The sequence below is a fragment of the Bos mutus genome, chromosome 1, assembly GCF_027580195.1.
Source record: "Bos mutus isolate GX-2022 chromosome 1, NWIPB_WYAK_1.1, whole genome shotgun sequence".
NCBI lineage: Eukaryota > Metazoa > Chordata > Mammalia > Artiodactyla > Bovidae > Bos > Bos mutus.
Genome location: NC_091617.1, coordinates 116,067,699 through 116,086,518, shown reverse-complemented (window position 1 = coordinate 116,086,518; position 18,820 = coordinate 116,067,699). Strand labels below are relative to the sequence as shown.

At 44.1% G+C, this 18,820-nt stretch overlaps 1 protein-coding gene across 1 annotated transcript in view; it reads right to left on the bottom strand.

The window, feature by feature from the left end:
• Nucleotides 1-272: 272 nt before the first annotated feature.
• CLRN1 (clarin 1) overlaps nucleotides 273-18,820 on the bottom strand; it is a 43,722-nt gene continuing 25,174 nt past the window's right edge. The window contains exons 2-3 of the mRNA XM_005904792.2: nucleotides 17,549-17,728; nucleotides 273-538 (exon numbers count right to left, since the gene is read on the bottom strand). Coding sequence (XP_005904854.1) covers nucleotides 273-538; nucleotides 17,549-17,728 — 446 coding nt within the window. The remainder of the gene's footprint in view (nucleotides 539-17,548; nucleotides 17,729-18,820) is intronic.

Sequence of the window (18,820 nt, the reverse complement as noted above, 5' to 3'; positions counted from 1 at the left end):
CTGGTGTGGATGTGGAGTAATGATTTGGTCATTCTAGTCAACTGTCTCAACTAGCCAGGTGAAGCAATTTCCCACCAGGTTGAACAACCTTCTGAAGCCTTTCTTCTGCTCCCTTTCATTTCCTGCCTGTGTCCTTAGCACCCAGTTTGTATATAATATCACATAGGACTTGGTGCTTTAAGCTGTGCACCTAAAAGGTTGAGCAAAAGTAACCACAGCCGAGTGACCAGAGCTAGTCTCATCTCTGTGAGAATGACAGACATGTTGGCCTTTCAGTACATTAGGTCTGCAGCTACATTAGCTGTTTCTGTGTCTTTAGATTTCGCAAAAGGGAACTGAAATCCAGCAAGTCGTATTAGAAGCCCATTCAGAAAATGAACAAAAAAGCAAATGAAAACCACCCAGAAGGAGGCGGTATATTTTTCACTTTGCGTTTTGTAGGCGTAAGTCCCTTCCTTGTAATTTGCAATTTTTTCTGAGAGGTGGTGGAGTTTCACTTCAGAGGCAAACAATATCATGACAAGACAGCCACAGGAGCCTGCAAGAGAAAGAACAAACAACGCGCTGGGACAACATCTCCTGATTGTAAGGGACGAGGAAGAGGGTTTACGTGCAAGCTAAAGAAAGCCTTTCCCACCAGCTCATTTGCATTCGTCTACAAAAATACTTCAAATACGTAATCATGAGCCTGATACCCCAACGACGGGCGGCAGTGTCTGGGTTATGGCTCTGAGTGAGAAGACTTGTTGCAGGGTAGAATCGAGCCAGTCTTACAAAGACTAGGAGATGTCCCACTTCGCATGAAGAGAGGCTGAATTGCTGGGCGCCTTAAAAGCGCGGTGGTGGAATCAGGCTGCACAGCAAGCCCGGCTATGGTGTGACTTCAAGAGAGCACGTTTCTCTGTACTTCACAGGCCATACACGAGAAATGTTGTCAACTAGTCCCCTTGTGAAAGGGCTGAAAGCTTTCTCCTTCCCCTCCTCCGGCTCCCACCTGGCCACAGCTGCCCAGAGGTGTCCCTGCGCAAAGGCAGCCATGTCTAACATGTTGAGGTGGAGAGTATCTATTCTCCTTGTTTGTAACAGAACTCAGGATTTTTACCTAGGTATGTGGCTGCCTTGAACAAAGACTACATTGGTTGAGGGAGGTTGGTATGTGGGGCTAGAAAAGTTTCCTTGAAGTGTGCAGCATTAGGGGCCTCCACTTTCTTTCCCTGTTGTCCTTCCTGTCGCTGAAATATGTATGCAATGGCTAGAGCACCATTTTGGGCAATGTGGCCTTAGAAATGGAAGCCATGTGTTATGGTAAAATAGGAAAGGAGGAATCTTGGATATCAGATACCAGGAGTCACCAGACCAGCCCTGGACTTCAACTTCTAGGTTTTTACATGAGAGAATAATAAGTATTTATTTTGTTTAACCCATCATTATTATTTTCCTCTCGTTTATTACTCATTGGTAGCCTAATCTACTTTTAAATGGTGTGACTATGGCCTGGAGTTCTCTGCAGGACAGGGGCACAACATACTGAGTGGTGCCTGAAAACTCAGGCCCTCTCCCCTGAGGATGGAGGAAGGGAGCCCCCCAGAGGGGGGGGTGGCACAGGGGGGCAGAAGCACGTGGCAAGGAGGGGCAGAGTCGGGGACACCATGGAGAGCCAGGGCTCTGAGGGCTCCCACAGCTACAGATGCATCCCAGGTCATCATAACAGGTTGCTAGTTAAAAGGAGACTTGCTGAAATGGTTTTCTGACTTTGATTAAAACAATTTGGTTTCACACTCTGAATCTCCCTTTTGTTATATGAAAGTAGTCCATTTAAAATGTTATTTATTTGGTCACTCTGTGCTGCATGTGGGATCTCAGTTCCCTGATCAGGGACCAACCCTGCACCCCCTGCAGTGACAGTTCAGAGTCCTAACCACTGGACCACCAGGGAAGTCCCAAAGTCAGTTTTATCCTCCCAGTCTCCCCTTCCTTGTCTACAAAATGTGGGTAAGAAAGATGATTCAAGATTAACATTTGATATTAGAATTGTCACAGAGAAATGCTTGCTAACTGGTCACTATTCCTCTGGTGCTTATGTATTCTTTTTGCCTTGCAAGTCTTAACCATCATCCCTTACTGCACTCTACTACACTCCAAAAAATCCCTAACTCCATCAGTTAGGCTACCCTGCCTTGTTCCTTTACACGCTCTCCCATTAGATTTGTGACTCCTTGAAGAGGAGTAAGTGCTTTTGCCTTCAGTGACAGTTAATTCAGATGTCTGGGAGCAGCAACGTAGTGGCTTAAGTTCTCATTCATTAATTCACTCAATCCTTTATTCAATGAGACTTACTGATGGGCCAAGCACGGTAGTAGTGGGGAGCTTTCAACATGAAAGAAAAGGTATATGGTGGCTTCTGCTCTAACAGAGAGTATAATTGGGCAGGGAACTCAGATAAAAAAGTTATAAACCTATCGCAGTGAGCGTCATAGTAAAGGGAGGTGCGGGTGGCTATACCTGAGAGGGCGGGCAGCATCCTAGAAGGTTCTTTGGAAGTAGCTGTAGGAAAAGTTAGCAAAGGGAGGCTGGACTGTGTGGGGAGAACATTCCAGACATGAGGTGCTAACATGCAAATGCTGCCCCATTCCTTTTCCAAAGGCTGGGTTTGGGTTGGTAGAGAGGGGTAGGGTCAGGAGTGAACAGGAAAAGTGAAATTCCATTTCTTCTATTAGAATTTCACTGAGGACTGGCCCCACCAGCTTGCTCCTCGTAATCATACACCCCCAAATAATCAAATGATATAATTTTCTAGAAACTTCACTTCCCACCGGCCTCGCGGAATATTCCTTTGTAAAAATTGTCAGCCTATTTTTGTATTCTGAGCTTAAAACCAGAGCTCTCCCCTGGCAAAACTGTATTATTCCTTTATTGTTCGAACTAACAAAGAGGCTGCGATGCTGTTTTCTCTTTATCTTTTATTTGAAAATTGTGGAGAAAATGCCATTGCTTTTACCATAAGAACCTTCTTTGTGTGAGGAGATGGTGAATTTCAGACAGAAGTGAAACCCTGTATATTCTGGGTGCTTGAAAGAAAAATTCAAGTTCGGTTTCCTTTTTCAAGTTGTTTAATATTTTAAAGGTACTACTTTGTTAAGAAGACTGCATCATAGTGAGACCACATTTCAAATTCTTAAAGTCAAGGTTGCTGGGGTATCTTAAAACCAATAGCCCTTTGCTGGAGCTAATACTTCAAGCCTGCAAGCTCCCAAAACACGATGTAGTCGTTAAGAGGATAGTCTATGATTTCGCTCTGGATTTAGGAGTTATCCGTGAAGTAGACTTGGTCATTTCAGAGTCAGAGCATGGAAACCCAGCCTGAGTCTCTGCCAACCCCTGAGTGATGCTAAGACACATGGAGGGAAACAGCTCAGTGTGAACTTGGGGCATTTTTGCTTCTCTTTCCCCAGCTCTAAAAGAAATATAGGGCCACTGATACCTCTTTATGGCTTATGGAACAAAAGATACCCAAGAAGTGTTTCTCTTTTTGTCGTGGCTGCTGGGGACATGGAGAGAAGGGTGTAAGGGACAAGAATAAGTGTGAGTAATGATAAGAATAGGGTTCAGCATGTTTCTAGTTTGGCTCTTAGACTCCATCGAAGGGGTTCCTGCTATGGGCGCCATATTTAAAGGGTCCTGCTCTCTGTCCTGTTGATACCTCTCCCTCATAAGGTGAGGAATCCTTGATGTCAATGGAATGGGTCCGTCTACAGTCCTTGACTGCGTTCTAGACTATACTCTTGCTGTTGTTCAGTCACTAAGTTGTGTCTGACTCTTTGGACTGCAGCATGCCAGGCTTTCCTGTCCTTCACTATCTCCCAGAGTTTGCTCAAACTCATGTCCATTGAGTTGATGATGCCATCCAACCATCTCATCCTCTGTCAGCCCCTTTTCTTCCTGCCTCCAATCTTTCCCAGCATCAGGGTCTTTTCTAATGAGCTGGCTCTTTGCATCAGGTGGCCCAAGTATTGGAGCTTCAGCATCAGTCCTTCCAATGAATATTCAAGGCTAATTTCCTTTAGGATTGACTGGTTTGATCTCCTTGCAGTCCAAGGGACTCTCAAGAATCGTCTCCAACACCACAGTTCAAAAGCATCAGTTCTTCAGTGCTCAGCCTTCTTTATGGTCCAACTCTCACATCTGTACATGACTGCTGGAAAAAGCATAGCTTTTATATGGATCTTTGTTGGCAAAGTGATATCTCTGCTTTTTAATATGCTGTCTAGGTTGGTCATAGGTTTCCTTCCAAGGAGCAAGCGTCTTTTAATTTCGTGGCTGCAGTCACCATCTGCAGTGATTTTGGAGCCCAAGAAAATAAAGTCTGTCATTTTCCATTGTTTCCCCATCTATTTGCCTTGAAGACTGTACTCTTGGGACTCAGGAATTTTCTCTGCACACAGCCCTGAGCACTCTTCCTGAGCTGGCATGAGTGTCTTTCCAGGGTCCATCTCCCCAGGGGTGGATTTTGTGGCAGGTGCTGTACAGCTCTGAGGCCTGAGAGTGGCCAAGGAAAAGAACAGCTGTTTGGCAGGCATGGTCAGAGGTTGGATATGCGGTGGAGTGTTCATATGTGCTTGCTTGAGGCCCTTTACAGTGTGGATGGAACCAGGCATGGGAAGAGAAGTGAAGAGAGAGGGGATGGTACTCCTCCCTTAGCCACATTCAGGTGCAGAATTTCCAGAGCTCAAGAATTCTAAATTTGGGACTTCCCTGGTGGTCCAGTGGCTAAGACTCTACACTCCCAATGCAGGGAGCCTGGGTTCAATCCCTGGTTAGGGAACTAGATCCCACATGCTGCAACTAAGACCTGGCACAGCCAATTAAATAAATAAATATAAATTTTTTTGATTATAAGAGAATATTAATTTTTTAAGTACTCTAATTTGAATCTTGCTTCCAGAACCTTATTTGTCAAGGGAGAAGGATAGAATATGTTTCATTGAATAGTTTAGCTTATAACTTTGAACTGTTTAGACATGTGGTATGTGGACTTGCATTCATGCTCTCGCCCACAGCCTCTCAGAGGTTAGGATCATGCCTGCATGCTTCCTTCTTTCTTTGCCCAGTTACTTGTGTGTCCCCCAAGAGCCCAAACTCAGCTGGGGCCATTTCAGTCCCCACCCCCCAGGTCTGTCTATCTGACCAACACTGCTCCAGCTCACAAGAAAGATTGGAGTACAACAGATGTAGGAAAACCCAACAAGCCTTGCTCAAGCTAGGATTTAGACTATAACCAGGCACATGACTGAGGTTTTTCTGTCGGTGTCTTACTCAAAGATGAGCTGTTTTCCTTTCACGTGTTTGATTTCCCCACCATCTGGCTGGTACCATAGTGGCTTTTTCCCCTTCTCCTTTTAATGACTTTGATTGCTCAGTTAATTTCTGACTGAATAGGATAGCCAAGTTATAAGGCCATCAAACCATGAATCATCAGTCAATTAACAAACATGTGTCATGTACTAGACACTGCACACTCAGGGCTCCCCTCTGGCAGCTGTCTGGGGCTGCAGGATTGGACATCTCTCTCTCCTCCAGTCCTTACATGTAGGGAATGAAGGTCACAGCCAACAAGAACACCGCTTCTTCATCCCTTGGTGACCCCTAAGGTTGACTATGGTCTCATGGGTGGGAACATCCTGCCAGGATCCATGGAGTCTGGTGGAAATGTTCCCTCAAAGGTGAAAAAATAAAACAAAACCCCAACTCTGAAGCATTCTATTATCACTAAGATTGCATTTGGGAAATAGTAAATTAGAATTTCAATTCATTTAAAACAATGGCCAAGATTTCCAAAGAGCTAACACGTCATCTTTAAACTCTTTTAGAGATAACTGGGGTCAGGATTTGCCACCCTAAATTATCCCACTTCAACATATTGATTATTTTGAATTTAAGTTACATAAGAAACAGCTAGTACAAGAAGGATACTCTGACCCTCCTCTGTCTCCCTGAAATCAGGAAATAAATTGCCCACTTGAAGGGCACCCTCTCTGCACCTGGAGGGTGGAGGACATCCTTATCACCAGAGATAGAGAATTCAGGGCCAAGATGCCTGTCTAAACAAAACTTGTAAGTTCTTCACCAATTTACTACCCCAAGCCCCAGCCACTTTGTCTTACTAATTTTTCACAAATTATTGTTTCTTTGTCTGAAAGATGTAAAAGCTGCCTGCTTGGGTCAGTTCTTCGAGTCTCATATTTTATGAGCTCTAGTACGAAATTAAATTTGGTCTTCTCTTGTTAATCTGCCTTTATCAATTTAATTATGAGACCAGACAAAGAACCTGGAAGGGAAGGGAGAAAAGTTTTCTGTACCTGCGATGGCAACTCTTAGAGGCATTCCCTTTCCTCCACAGCATGATAAATTGAAAATTTCCTTCTTTAAGGAGACTTCAGAGATGATACACGGTGGTAGGAAAACCACAACTTTTCAGGTGTAAGTGCTAATTTTCTGTGAAATTATGTAATTTCATTAGAAAATCAGTTTTATTGGTGAGATCTCTGGCCATGATTTCTTCCCCAAAAGGAAACTGCTCCAGTTCCAGACTACTTTAGACACCAGTGGCTACCAAGGCAAGCTAATCCCTAAGAATAGATTGAGGTTATCATGAGAGCCATTTGGTCACGTGTTTCTAAATAGCAGGTGTGGATGAAGTTATAATACCAGTTGCTGTTCTGTTGCTCAGTCTTGTCCAACTCTTTGTGACCCAGTGGACTGAAGCCCACTAGGCTTCTCTGTCCTTCACTATCTCCCCAAGTTTGCTCAAACTCACATCCATTGAGTCGGTGATGCCATGCAACTATATCATCCTCTGCCACCCCCTTCTCCTTCTGCCTTCAATCTTTCCCAGCATCAGGGTCTTTTCCAATGGCTCTTCACAATAGGTGGCCAAAGTATTGGGGCCTCAGCCTCAGAATCAGTCCTTCCAATGAATATTCAGAGTTGATTTCCTTTAGGATTGACTGGTTTGATCTCCTTGCAGTCCAAGAGAGTCTCAAGAGTCTTCCCCAGCTCCACAGTTCAAAAGCATCAGTTCTTCAGCACTCATAATACCAGCTAGGTTCAGCTTTCCCCCTTCTTCTGTAATGTATGTCTTCTGTCATAGAGAGTTGCAGAGCCCATATCTAACTTAAGTTTTATAAATGTCATGTGAGTGAGAATGATTCATGCAAAGAAGAAATGGTCTTAAAACACCATGTTTGTCTAATCTAAATCAATTTTCAGAAAAGGAGATGGTCATTTGCTACTAGAAAATGTTTAGAGCTTCTTCTGTTTTATTCATTTATTCAACGAATACTGGATGCTTACTGAACATTCTAGGTACTGGGGATACAGCACTGAAAAAGCAGATGAGCAACTTCCCTGGTGGTCCAGTGGTTAAGACTCTGCATTTCCAATGCAGGGGACATGGGTTGGATCCTTGGTCACAGAACGAAGATCCCACATGCCACATGGCATGGCCAAAAATAAATAAGATGCTATCTTCTATATCATAGTATCCCGACTCCTGCAAAAGCAGATGAAAATTCCTATCTTGATGGGATATGTATCTTAGTGATGGTGAGAATGGAGAGAGAGGCAATAACAAAATAAGTAAGTCCATTCTATAGTTTATCAGAGTGTGATGTGTACTAAAGAGAATAAAATAAAGCAGGGAAGAGAGATGGCCAGGGGAGGTCCCAGAGAGAAGATGACATTTCAGTGCCTCTTGATGATGTCAGGGAGTTAGATGACAGGTATTTGAGGGGAGGAGCATTTCAAACAGAAGGAACAGTGAATGCAAAGGAACCAGGTGGTTTTAGAAGAGAACCAGGCAGAGAGGAGTAAGACATGAGGCACGTGTGTGGTTTTTGTGGTGGGCAGAGCAAGTACTGCTTTGAAAGTTGTAGAAAGGACTTAGGTTTTGACTCTAAATTAAAGAGAGGGTGGGACTTTCCTGGTGGTCCAGTGGTTAAGAATCTGCCTTCCAATGCAGTGGACACGGGCTCGATCCCTGGTTGGGGAACTAAGATCTCACATGCTGTGGGACAACTAAGTCCATATGCCACAACAACCTCTGAACTGCAATGAAGAGCCCACACTGCAATGAAGATCCCAGTGCAGCCAAAATAAAAAACTTAAAAATAAATGAAACAGAGGGAAGACATAAGTAACCATTCTGAACAGACAGGAGTCTTTTTGCAATTGTGTTAGGACAAGATTGAGGGTCTCCTTGCAGGAGATCACACACAGCCAGGCCCTGAGCTAAGTGATCTAAACAGCCCTTCTACTGCATCCTTACCATGAATGACCTAGAATGCAGTCCCTTCACTATGATTCTGGCCCTTCAGATGGTACCCTGCACATCTAGACAAAACTCCTTGCCCATTGCCATGACAGGCTGGCTAATATTACTTCTTTCCCTCCTGTGGTCTCCTTCCAAAGTATATGCTGAGAAACTCGTGGAATATTTTTGTTGCTGACTTTTCTTACAACCAATCCTATCCTCCTCAGGCTCTGTAGCTTTGATGCCTGGACATCCTTGATTTCTTTCTCAGACCCTGAACAACAGCTCCTCCATAAGGACTGATGTGGAAATAAGTTGCAATTGGTTTTTCAACTAACAGTTGCAGAATAATATGCCCTAGACTTATTACAGGGCTTCCCATGTGGCACTAGTGGTAAATAACCTGCCTGCTAATGCAGGAGTTGAAGGAGATTTGGGTTCAATCCCTGAGTCAGGAAGATCCCTCAGAGTGGTAAATGGCAACCCACTCCAGTATTCTTGCCTGGAAAATTCCATGAACAGAGGAGCCTGACAGGCTACAGTCCACAGGGTCACAAAGAGTCAGATACAACTGAGCGACTTAGCTGGCGCACACACACACACAAACACACACACATATGCATACACAGACTTGTTAGAGAGGCCAGGATATTATTAATCCTGAAACTGATCTATGACATAAGCATCTTTCTATTTCTGTACTGTTCTTTATTTTCCTGTCTTCATATTTTATATTGGCTGTGCTTATTAATGTCCCATGCCATGGTTACAATTATCCTAATTAATTACTCCCATATTAGGAGTGTCCCCTTTTTAAAGAAAAGCAGTATTTTCATTGTTTACCTTGATTGGTGTAACTCAAACATGACACTGCATATAAGAGAAGATACAATAAGTACAATTTGCAGTAAGTCCACATTTTGATGGTTTTCATCACCTCTAAAAGGCATGAATCAATGCATTTTATAGCATCCTCAGAGAATATTCACTGAACTGCCTAGAATATTCTACCATGGGTCCTTGGCAAGTCTTCCATGTAACCTGCTTTCTTTCATGCACATGGGAGTTAGACTCTTTGGAATGTAGAAAAGGCATACACTTATATAGTCAATTCTCCGGTGTGAAGCTATGGGTCTAGTTGCTTCCATGCTCCACTCCTTCTGTTTGGGTTCCCTCTATTTCTCTATCTCCTTTATTTGAGTACATTTATCTCTCTCCTACTATATTATGAACCTTGAAGGAAGGTTTTTTTCACCTTGTTTTCCCCATTCTGCCTTCCCTGGCCACACTCGCCTCCCTCTCATTGACTCTTGTGGGTGGCCTCCTTTTCACAAAGCTCACTGGTGACCTGTACTGGTGTTTTTTTTTTTTTAAACTTTTAATTAAAGTATAGTTGATTTACAATGTTGTGTTAGTTCCTGTCTATGCTTAGTTGCTCAGTTGTGTCCAACTCTTTGTGACCCATGGACTGTAGCCCGCCAGGCTCCTTTGTCCATGGGGATTCTCCAGGCAAGAATACCGGAGTGGGTTGCCACGTTCTCCTCCAGGGAATCTTCCTAACCCAAGGGTCAAACCCAGGTCTCCCACACTGCAGGCCGATTCTTTACTGTCTGAGCCAGTGCTAGTTCCTAGTGTACAGCAAAGTAATTCAGTTACATATATATATTTGTATATAGTCTTTTTTCATATTCTTCTCCATTATGATTTATTACAGGATTTTGACTATAGTTCCGTGTACTATACAGCAGGACCTTGCTGTTTATCTATTTTATATATGGTTATATATATATATAGATAGATAGATAGTATTATATTTATTAAATATAGTTTATTTATTTTATATATAGTTAGTATCTATTAATCGCCACTCCTAATTTATCCCTCCCCCTACACCTTCCCCCTTTGGTAACTATGAGTTGGTTTTCTGTTGTTGACCTGTACTCTTGAAACTTTCCCATCTTGTAGCCTCCAGGATACCACATCTCCTGATTTTCCTTCTTCATCTCCAGAGAGGCCTGGTCAGTATCCTTTCCTAGCTCCTCCTCCTTCTCAACCCCAGAACCAACTGATGGGATTGGCCCTAGGCCAATTTTTCTGTATCTACATTCTCTTTCTAGATGATCTCATCCATTTTCATTGCTTTGAATAATATGTATATCCTGACAACTCCTAAATTTATGTTTTTTGTCTAGACCTCTTCTCTAAGTTCCAGACTCATATACCTGACTGTCTACTCGACATGTCCTCTTGAACATCTCATAAGATCTCAAACTTGACGGGCCCTAAATAGAATTCTTGATTTCTAATGCTAAGCTCCTCTCCCCACCACTTTTTTGCCCTGAACTCTAAGCCTGTTCCACCCCCAATTTATTCATCTTGGTTAATGCCACCACTGTCTACTAATTGCTTAAGCTGCCTGCAAAACATTTTGGATCTACTTTCAAAATGTTTTTAGAATCCATTCATCTCTCTCTATCTCCGATGCAATAGCCTACTCTTTCACCAGACATTTCTTAAAAGGTAAATCAGCTATCAGACAGCTTCTTAAGGCCTTTCAAAAAAGCTTCTCTGTGCAATTAGAATCAATTCTAAAAGACTTACAGTGGCTTTTGAGGTCTGACATTAACTGATGTTAGCTGATCTCTCTAATTTCTTTCTTTCTTTCTTTTTTTTTTTTTGGCCATTTTCCCCTCACTGCCTACCCTCTAGTCGCATGGGCTTTCTTTCAGTGCCTACAGCAAGTTGGCCTCTTTCCCTAGCATCTCCTTTTGTGTGTTTTCTCCTCTCCTTGGGAAATTCTCTGAGGGTTCTCAGCTTTGTATCTTTAGAACTCAGCTACCTGGAGAAGCCTTGACCAACCACCGTATTAAGACTTGATCTCCCCTCCCCTTCATTCTCCATCATGGCAGTCTGTTTATCACCGTTTTTGTGATTATTGTGACCTTTAATTCCCTGTGTACACTTCTGTTGAACCTCCCACTAGATGGTTGGCTCCACGAGGGCAGGACAGTATGCCTGTGAATTGTGGTAACACCAGCACCCACTCATAATGGCTGGTTCATGGCGGCTACCAGTCAGGGTTTGTTGAATAAATGAAACATAGGCACCTGTATCAGTGGTTCTTACACTAGTCACACATTAGAATCCCCTGTTCAGTTCAGTTCAGTCGTTCAGTCATGTCCAACTCTTTGCAACCCCATGGACTGCAGTACGCCAGGCTTCCCTGTCCACTCAAGCTCATGTCCATCGAGTCAGTAATGCCATCCAACCATCTCATCTTCTGTCGTCCCCTTCTCCTCCTGCCCTCAATCTTTCCCAGCATCAGGGTCTTTTCCAATGAATCAGTTCTTTGCATCAGGTGGCCAAAGTATTGGAGTTTCAGCTTCAGCATCACAGTATTCAGGACTGATTTATTCTACGATTGGTTTAATCTCCTTGCAGGCCAGGGGACTCTCAAGAGTCTTCGCCAACACCACAGTTCAAAACCGTCAATTCTTCAGTGCTCAGCTTTCTTTATAGTCCAATTCTCACATCCATACATGACTACCAGAAAAACCATAGCTTTGGCTAGATGGACCTTTATTGTAAAGTAATGTTTCTGCTTTAGGAACCTTTAAAAAGACCAGTGCCCAGCCTCCATCCCCAGAGATTCCAATTTAATTAGTGTGGTGTTGGATCCAGCATCCGTATATTTAGAACTTTTTTTTTGGCTGCTCTGAGTCTTCATTGTGGCATGCAGACTTTCTCTAGTTGTGGTGAAAGGGCTTCTCATTGCCATGCGTGGGCTCCTCTTGTTGCAGAGCATGGGTGCACAGGTTCCGTAGTTGCAGGATATGGGCTTCTCTTGTTAGCCCTGAGGCATGTGCGTTCTTAGTCGCCAACCAGTGATTGAACCTGCATCTCCGTTATTGGAAGGTGGAGTCTTCACCACTGGACCACCAGGGAAGTCCCAGTATATTTAGAACTTTCTTCTGGTGATTCTAATACACCGTCCCGGAAGAGAATCACTGTCCAAAATGCACTATGCATGTGTGTTAAATTGCTTCAGTCATGTCCAGCCCTTTGTGACCCTATGGCCTGTAGCCTGCCAAGCTCTTCTGTCCATAAGAGTCTCCAGGCAAACATACTGGAGTGGGTTGCCATGCCCTCCTCCAGGGAATCTTCCCAACCCAGGGATCTAACCTGTGTCTCTTCCATCTCCTGCATTGGCAGGTTGGTTCTTTACCACTGGCCCTTCCTGGGAAGCCCCAAAATGCACTGTGGGAGACCACTAAGCAATCTAGTGTTATATCTCAGATCTAGGCTATAATTGACAAGATGAGAAAAACCAAATTAACTGACTTGGGTGGTTTCATGAGAGAATAATAGGAGACTGAGGATCGTGAGCTGGACTGGAGGCCATGAGAAGTGGGAGGCACTTCTGGTCCAGGATGGCACCAGGATTCTGGACCCTAAAGACAAGCAAGCTGTGGTGACTGCACCATTGTTGGCCTCATCCAGAGCTTGGCTCCCTTTCCTTCTCTCCCCAGAGGGTCTGGCATGCAGCACATCAGGACACACTAGGAGATGCTCACAGCATTGTTACTCCAGGCAGCGTGCAAGGTCCCAGACAGACAAGCAGAAAGAGCTCTTTTCCCTCCCCTTCTCCTGTCTTCACACCTCAGGATGCCAAGTCTGGGGTTCCCACCCAGCAGGGAGGTGGACAGCTGAAGAAATAGCCCTGGCATGACATAGCACAGGGAAGGGGGGATCCTGGGGAAGCCAGGGTGAGCTAGAGGAGAAGAAAAAAAGGGAGGAAGGAGTTTTTCTCTGCTGGCTGTGAGGGAGGCCACCTGGGCAGAGAAACAGGGGAGGCCACTCAGCAGAAGGGAGCTGCCCCGGGGGAGGAGTCTCTAGTGACGTGTGACCCCCACCGCCCCAACCCCAACCCCTGCACCCTAGGGCACTAAGGGACTCCTCCCCCAGTACAAGCTCCAGCCTCTGAGTGTATGTTCCAGTGGCTCACATTCTGAGTGTCTGTGATTAAGGGCTGTGAAATCCCCATCTTTCCACAAGTAGGGGTTAAACCTGGGAGTCGCTGTGACTGTTATAGCTTTAGAGAAACTTTTCCAAACCTCCAGGGACTTCCGGGTACTATAGGTAGACCAAACAGAATGGAGTAGTTAGTCTGTGATTCAAGAATGGCCTGTTACCTCTAGAGGTCACAAAGTGTCAGTCCATCTGACGTCACACATGTTTTGTTGTCATGCACAGTTTTTTAAAAATTGTTGAAAATTTTGGCATTTCAAAATAAGAAATTGGGGACTTCCCTGGTGGTCCAATGATTAATAAGACTGCTTTTCCAGTGCAGGGGGCATGGCTTTGATCCCTCTTCTGGGAACTAAGATCCCACATGCTAATGGTTGGGCCAAAATGTAAATAAATAGATAAATCCCATTGAAAAACAAGAATTTGGGACTTTAAGAAAGCAGATAATCTGGCAACACAGGGCATTTATCCTCTGCCAGAGGCCGGTCTGTAGTTGGTTCATTCCTTTCTCCCCCTCTTCCTTCTCTCATCCACAAAACTTCATTGAGCACCTGCTTTTGCAATAAGTTCAAGGATAAATCCAATACAGTATAAGCACAGGGCCTGTGTTCCCGCATATATTTCTGTGCTCAGGCTTTCTTTGGATTGGACTTGGCCAAAAGCCGAGATAAGAACTGGGACTTGGATTAAATTCTGCATCCTTCTGAGTCATCCTGCTTTTCAAATACCGTTAGTTCGGTCGTCCATTAGAACTGTCAAATAATTTGTCTTCCAAATGGGCTGTTCTCAGTTTTCATTCAGAAGCCGGAGTGTGAGATAGCTGTGCCACTTAATAAGCTGCTGTGTCTCGGCATCAGACCAACTCTTCTTTCCTCTACCCTGTGATGCTGGGTCCAGACTCCCCACACTCGGGTTCTGCCTTGTTGGCTGCCTCCTGTTCTGCCCACAGGGAGAGGAGCAAGCAGGAAAGAGAGGTCTGGCTGGTCGTGCTGTGGGCTAGTGCTGTGCCAGGCAGCAACTGGGGAGTTCCCAAGCTCCTGCCACACTCCCAGAGCTGCCCCCTGGTGTCACGTGAGAGTGACATCTCCTCAAGGGACAGTGCCACCTCCTCAGAGGGCTGAGACCCAGTGCCCTTGTGCCTCTCCTCCAGCCTCAAGGTTCTGGTAACCCTAAACTCTTCCCTGGGTTCTCTAAGCCATAGGGATGGCCACTGCTATCTGACATTGCCATCTCTGACTTACCTCTGGGTCTCCTTTTTTTCAGTCCTCCAATGTCTGCATAATCAACTCCCTATAGCCCTGGTTCTCAAACCTGAGCTTTCAGCAGAGTCACCTGGTGTGCATGCTTAGTCGCGTCCAACTCTTTGGGACTCCATGGACTGTGGCCCACCAGGCTCCTCTGTCCATGGCAAGAATACTGGCGCAGGTTGCCATCTCTACATCCAGGGGATCTTCCCGACTCAGGGATCAAACCCAGTCTTTTGAGTCTCCTGCAGTGGCGGGCAGATTCTTTACCACTGTGCCACCTGGGAAGCTGTGAGTCACCTGGAGAGCTTGCTAAAACACAGATTGCTGGGCTCTACTCCAGAGTGTCTGATTCAGGAGGTCTAGGGTGAAGTCAGAGAATTTGCTTTTCTATCAAGTTCCCAGGTGATGCAGATGGTGCTGGTCTGGGGCCTCCACTTGAAGAACCATTGCGGAACATTATGTTCCCTTTGATAAGTTAGTATGTATCCTGTGGTCTAGTTGGCCCTTGGCTGATGCAAGGAGTTCCACTAAAATAGCACACCATCCAGATCTGCCAGTTTGGTTTGCTGTGTGGGGTGGGAGTGAAGTAACCCCAATACCCACTTTTAGCCTGGCCTTCCCTTGGGATTGAATCACTGTCTTTGTCTGTCTGTCTGCACCTTGTACCTGTGTTCTTGCTCCTCAGCCCTGATTGCAAAGGCCTTGGCCTCCCCTTTAAACTGTTCTATCCTATCTCTCTGGAGCCTGTCCCACCACCTCTATGGGCCTCTGCTATGGGCCTCTATGGGCCTCTGCTAATTCTGTCCCATTCGAGTTCTGATTTCTCTGACCTGTGCTGTTTACGTGCCCAGCTTCACATCTCTTTCTGGACTTGCTTTTGCCAAGTCAGTGAATATGTACTGAATCGTTTGCTGTGTGCAGAGCCCCATGCTGGAGGCTTTTGTGAGAGTACCAAAGATGGGAAGGACTTAGACACTGCTGTCATAGGGTAATCATTGCTGTACGATTGAAACTGTATTGTTTACTTGTGAAAACTATGGAAACTATCTTAGCAGAACCCTCACTAGAGAGAGAACTACTTCAGTTGGGTAAATAATTTGATTAGCAAGATGTAGAGGGGGTAAAGGGCTTCCCAGATGGCTCAGTGGTAAAGAATACCTGTGGTGCAAGGGACCTGAGTTCGATCCCTGGATTGGGAAGATTCCCCTGGCAACCCACTCTAGTGTTCTTGACTGAGCAACATACACGCACGCATGTTGAAAGGGGGTAAGACCCCAAGAAGTTGAGACAGGCTGAGACCTAGGACATTTTACTAGAGTGTTAACACCTGGACAAATATCTCTTTGAGAGACAGGATGTGAAGAAACTCTAAGGGACTAAAAATCAGTGCATGCATGGGCAGTTGGGGCAAATTATGAACAGTAAAATACAAAAAAGGCCAACGCTCAGCTGCCACTTCTGAGTTTCAGGGAACAAAAGCAGGGTACTCCTCTTGACCCCTGCACACAGCACCCTGAGGAGGTGGGAAGAGCACTTAGGCCACCTCTCCAGCCTGACCCACAGATCTGCCTCCCCCCGCAATCCTCATCCCATTTAAGAAACCAGCTCCCCGTAAACTCAGGGAGCAAGCAAGGACACCTGTTACTTTTCTTTACTCCCTCATGCTTCAGCACAAGTCCCCATAAAGCCTTGCCTGGATGCCTCCTCTGGCCTCTGAGCAATCTCCATTGATTAAGAAGCCCAAGAGCCCAGGGCAGTAACAAACTGTGCTCAGGTTATCATGGAGAGAGGCTGGTATACTGCTTTCTAAGATGAGTGAGCATCTGTTAACTGCACGGGTTTGTTTGATAGAGAAGGAGCTGTGCAAGTTGGTGAACAGAGTTGAATTGTGCAAGGAGAAGGGAGTGGTGTCAAGAGAGAGAAGGGGCCTGGGGGCTAGAGGCTGGGATGGGGAGCTGGCAGCCAAAGGGAAAGCTGCAGAGGAGAAGGAAAGAGTCTAATATGGATCTTCAATACAGCGTTTGCTAGTGTGAGCTGTATTCTGTCTTGTCTCTCTGTGAAATCACTAATAAAATTACTCGCTTCCTGGGGACAGGACAAACACTGAGTCTCTGCGAGTTTGGAGTGGAGTGAAATCAGAGACCTCCCATAGAACAGCGGTGCATATGAGCTAGACTCCTTTGATTTTCTCATCTGTATCTTTCTCTTCCTTGTAAATATATTGGAAACATCCTGTGGCATGAACTGGGTTTTATATTGTTTCCCATCAGCCTTGGAGTAGGATGTTTATTGATGAACTAATTTCTGGGTTTAGAGTTTTACTTGTTCAGATACACCTCCGTAGGCTACACAAAGTCCCTATAGGCCTGAATATGGCCACTCATGTGTGGGGGTACACTGGCTCTTTACTCTTTTTTGATGCCTTGTATTTATTTTTCTGATTATGAATAGATACATGCATATTACAAAACATTTGGAAATATTAAAAAGTATGAGAAAAATGAAAACCACTCATAATTTTACTGCTCAGAGATTACCACCAACAGAATAGACTGTCTCTCTCTCTCTCTATATATATATATACATACACATATGTGGGGGGCGGGGCTATATATATGGAGAGTCTATATATATGTATACATTCCCTATATTTATATGGGAAATCAAATTAAGTTTATCTGTATAAAATCTTATATACAGCTTTTCCACTTTTTGATATCAGCATTTGTTCTTTCGATTATATCTTCTTCAAAACAATTTAATGCCAGCTAGTTGGATAGACTACCGTCAGGAATTTGTTGGCTCTGCTCTTGTTGGATAATTATACGTTTCTCCGCCTTTTGCTCTCATAAATACTGCCACAGTGAATGTCCATATATATGTACTGTCGTTTTACATGTGGGTAGGTGTATCTTTTGTACACTGACAAGCCCATTTGTCTTCAGAGGTAGAATTTTGTACTCACCTGAAATGAAGCTCAAGAGATACAACCCCAGTGGACCATGCAGAGTTTCAAAGGGCTTGCCAAAAGCATTGTACATGAAGAAGGCTGTCCCCACCAGGGTTAAAACGATAAGGATTGTGGAGAAGAGAATGACATTGACGTGAATACTGACTGGGATAGCTTTGAGCAAATCCGGGAAAACTGAAGACAAAACAAAGATTGGGAAAAATTTCATCAGTGGTCATTTGCAAGTGTAATTTAAAAGATTAAATCCCTCTTTTTTCACTTCAACAGTCCCTAAAATCCTTCAGATGAATACATTCTCACTTACTCATTTACAAGGGATTTACAAAAAGGTTTAAACATGGTATTACTTTATAGAACTCACCAGTAAAAACTAGCAGTGGGGAAAATTTGAGGGATTTTTTTTGCCCTTGGTCATATATAATTACTTAAGTAAGCACGTGCTAGTCTTATAACCAAAACCTATACATTTTGATGACCAAACTTTTAAAGACATTTCTCCGTAGCCTTTTTTTTTTTTTTTCAATCTATCTTAACTCGTAATGACATTTTCAGAACTGGGAGAGTTAAACCATCAGGAGATTTTTATACTTCCTTTGCTACAAAAAAAAAAAAAAAAAATCTAGTCCACACCAAGATTAAAGAATGAGGTATTTTCAGTTGACTTCAATATTTTGATGTAGCACAAACTGTGGGAAAATAATTTCTGGTGATACAAGAAATATTTTCCATTTAGAAAACATGCCAAATCTATTTCTAGATTTTGTGTTCAGGGCAAGTTTTTCTTGTTTGCAGAGGAAATGAAATACTTCATAAATGTAGCATTTCTCTTATCTGGTAAGGCATCAGCTTGCTTAGCATCAGCAAACCAGGCAAAACCAATCTGGATAAGTTTAGTCTAGTCCACAAACTTGATTTATTGAACACCTACTGTGTGCCAAACATTGTTCTAGGTGCTAATAGAGCCATAAAATAAAACAAGGTCCCTGTTGTCTTGTGGAGTTTATAACCTAACGGGAGTTGATAGATAAATAACAGATAAATAAATGAATGTGATAGTTTATTGCCAAAGAAGGCCCCCATCAATTCCTTGCCTCTTTTTACATATATGTTACTTCCCCTATAAGAGGTAGAATTTATTCCTCAGTCCCCTTGAACCTGGGGGACTGCTCCATGACCATTTGAATATGGCAGAGCTTCCCAGGTGGCATTAATGGTAAAGAACCTGCCTGCCAACGCGGGAGACATAAGAGACATGGGTTCAGTCTC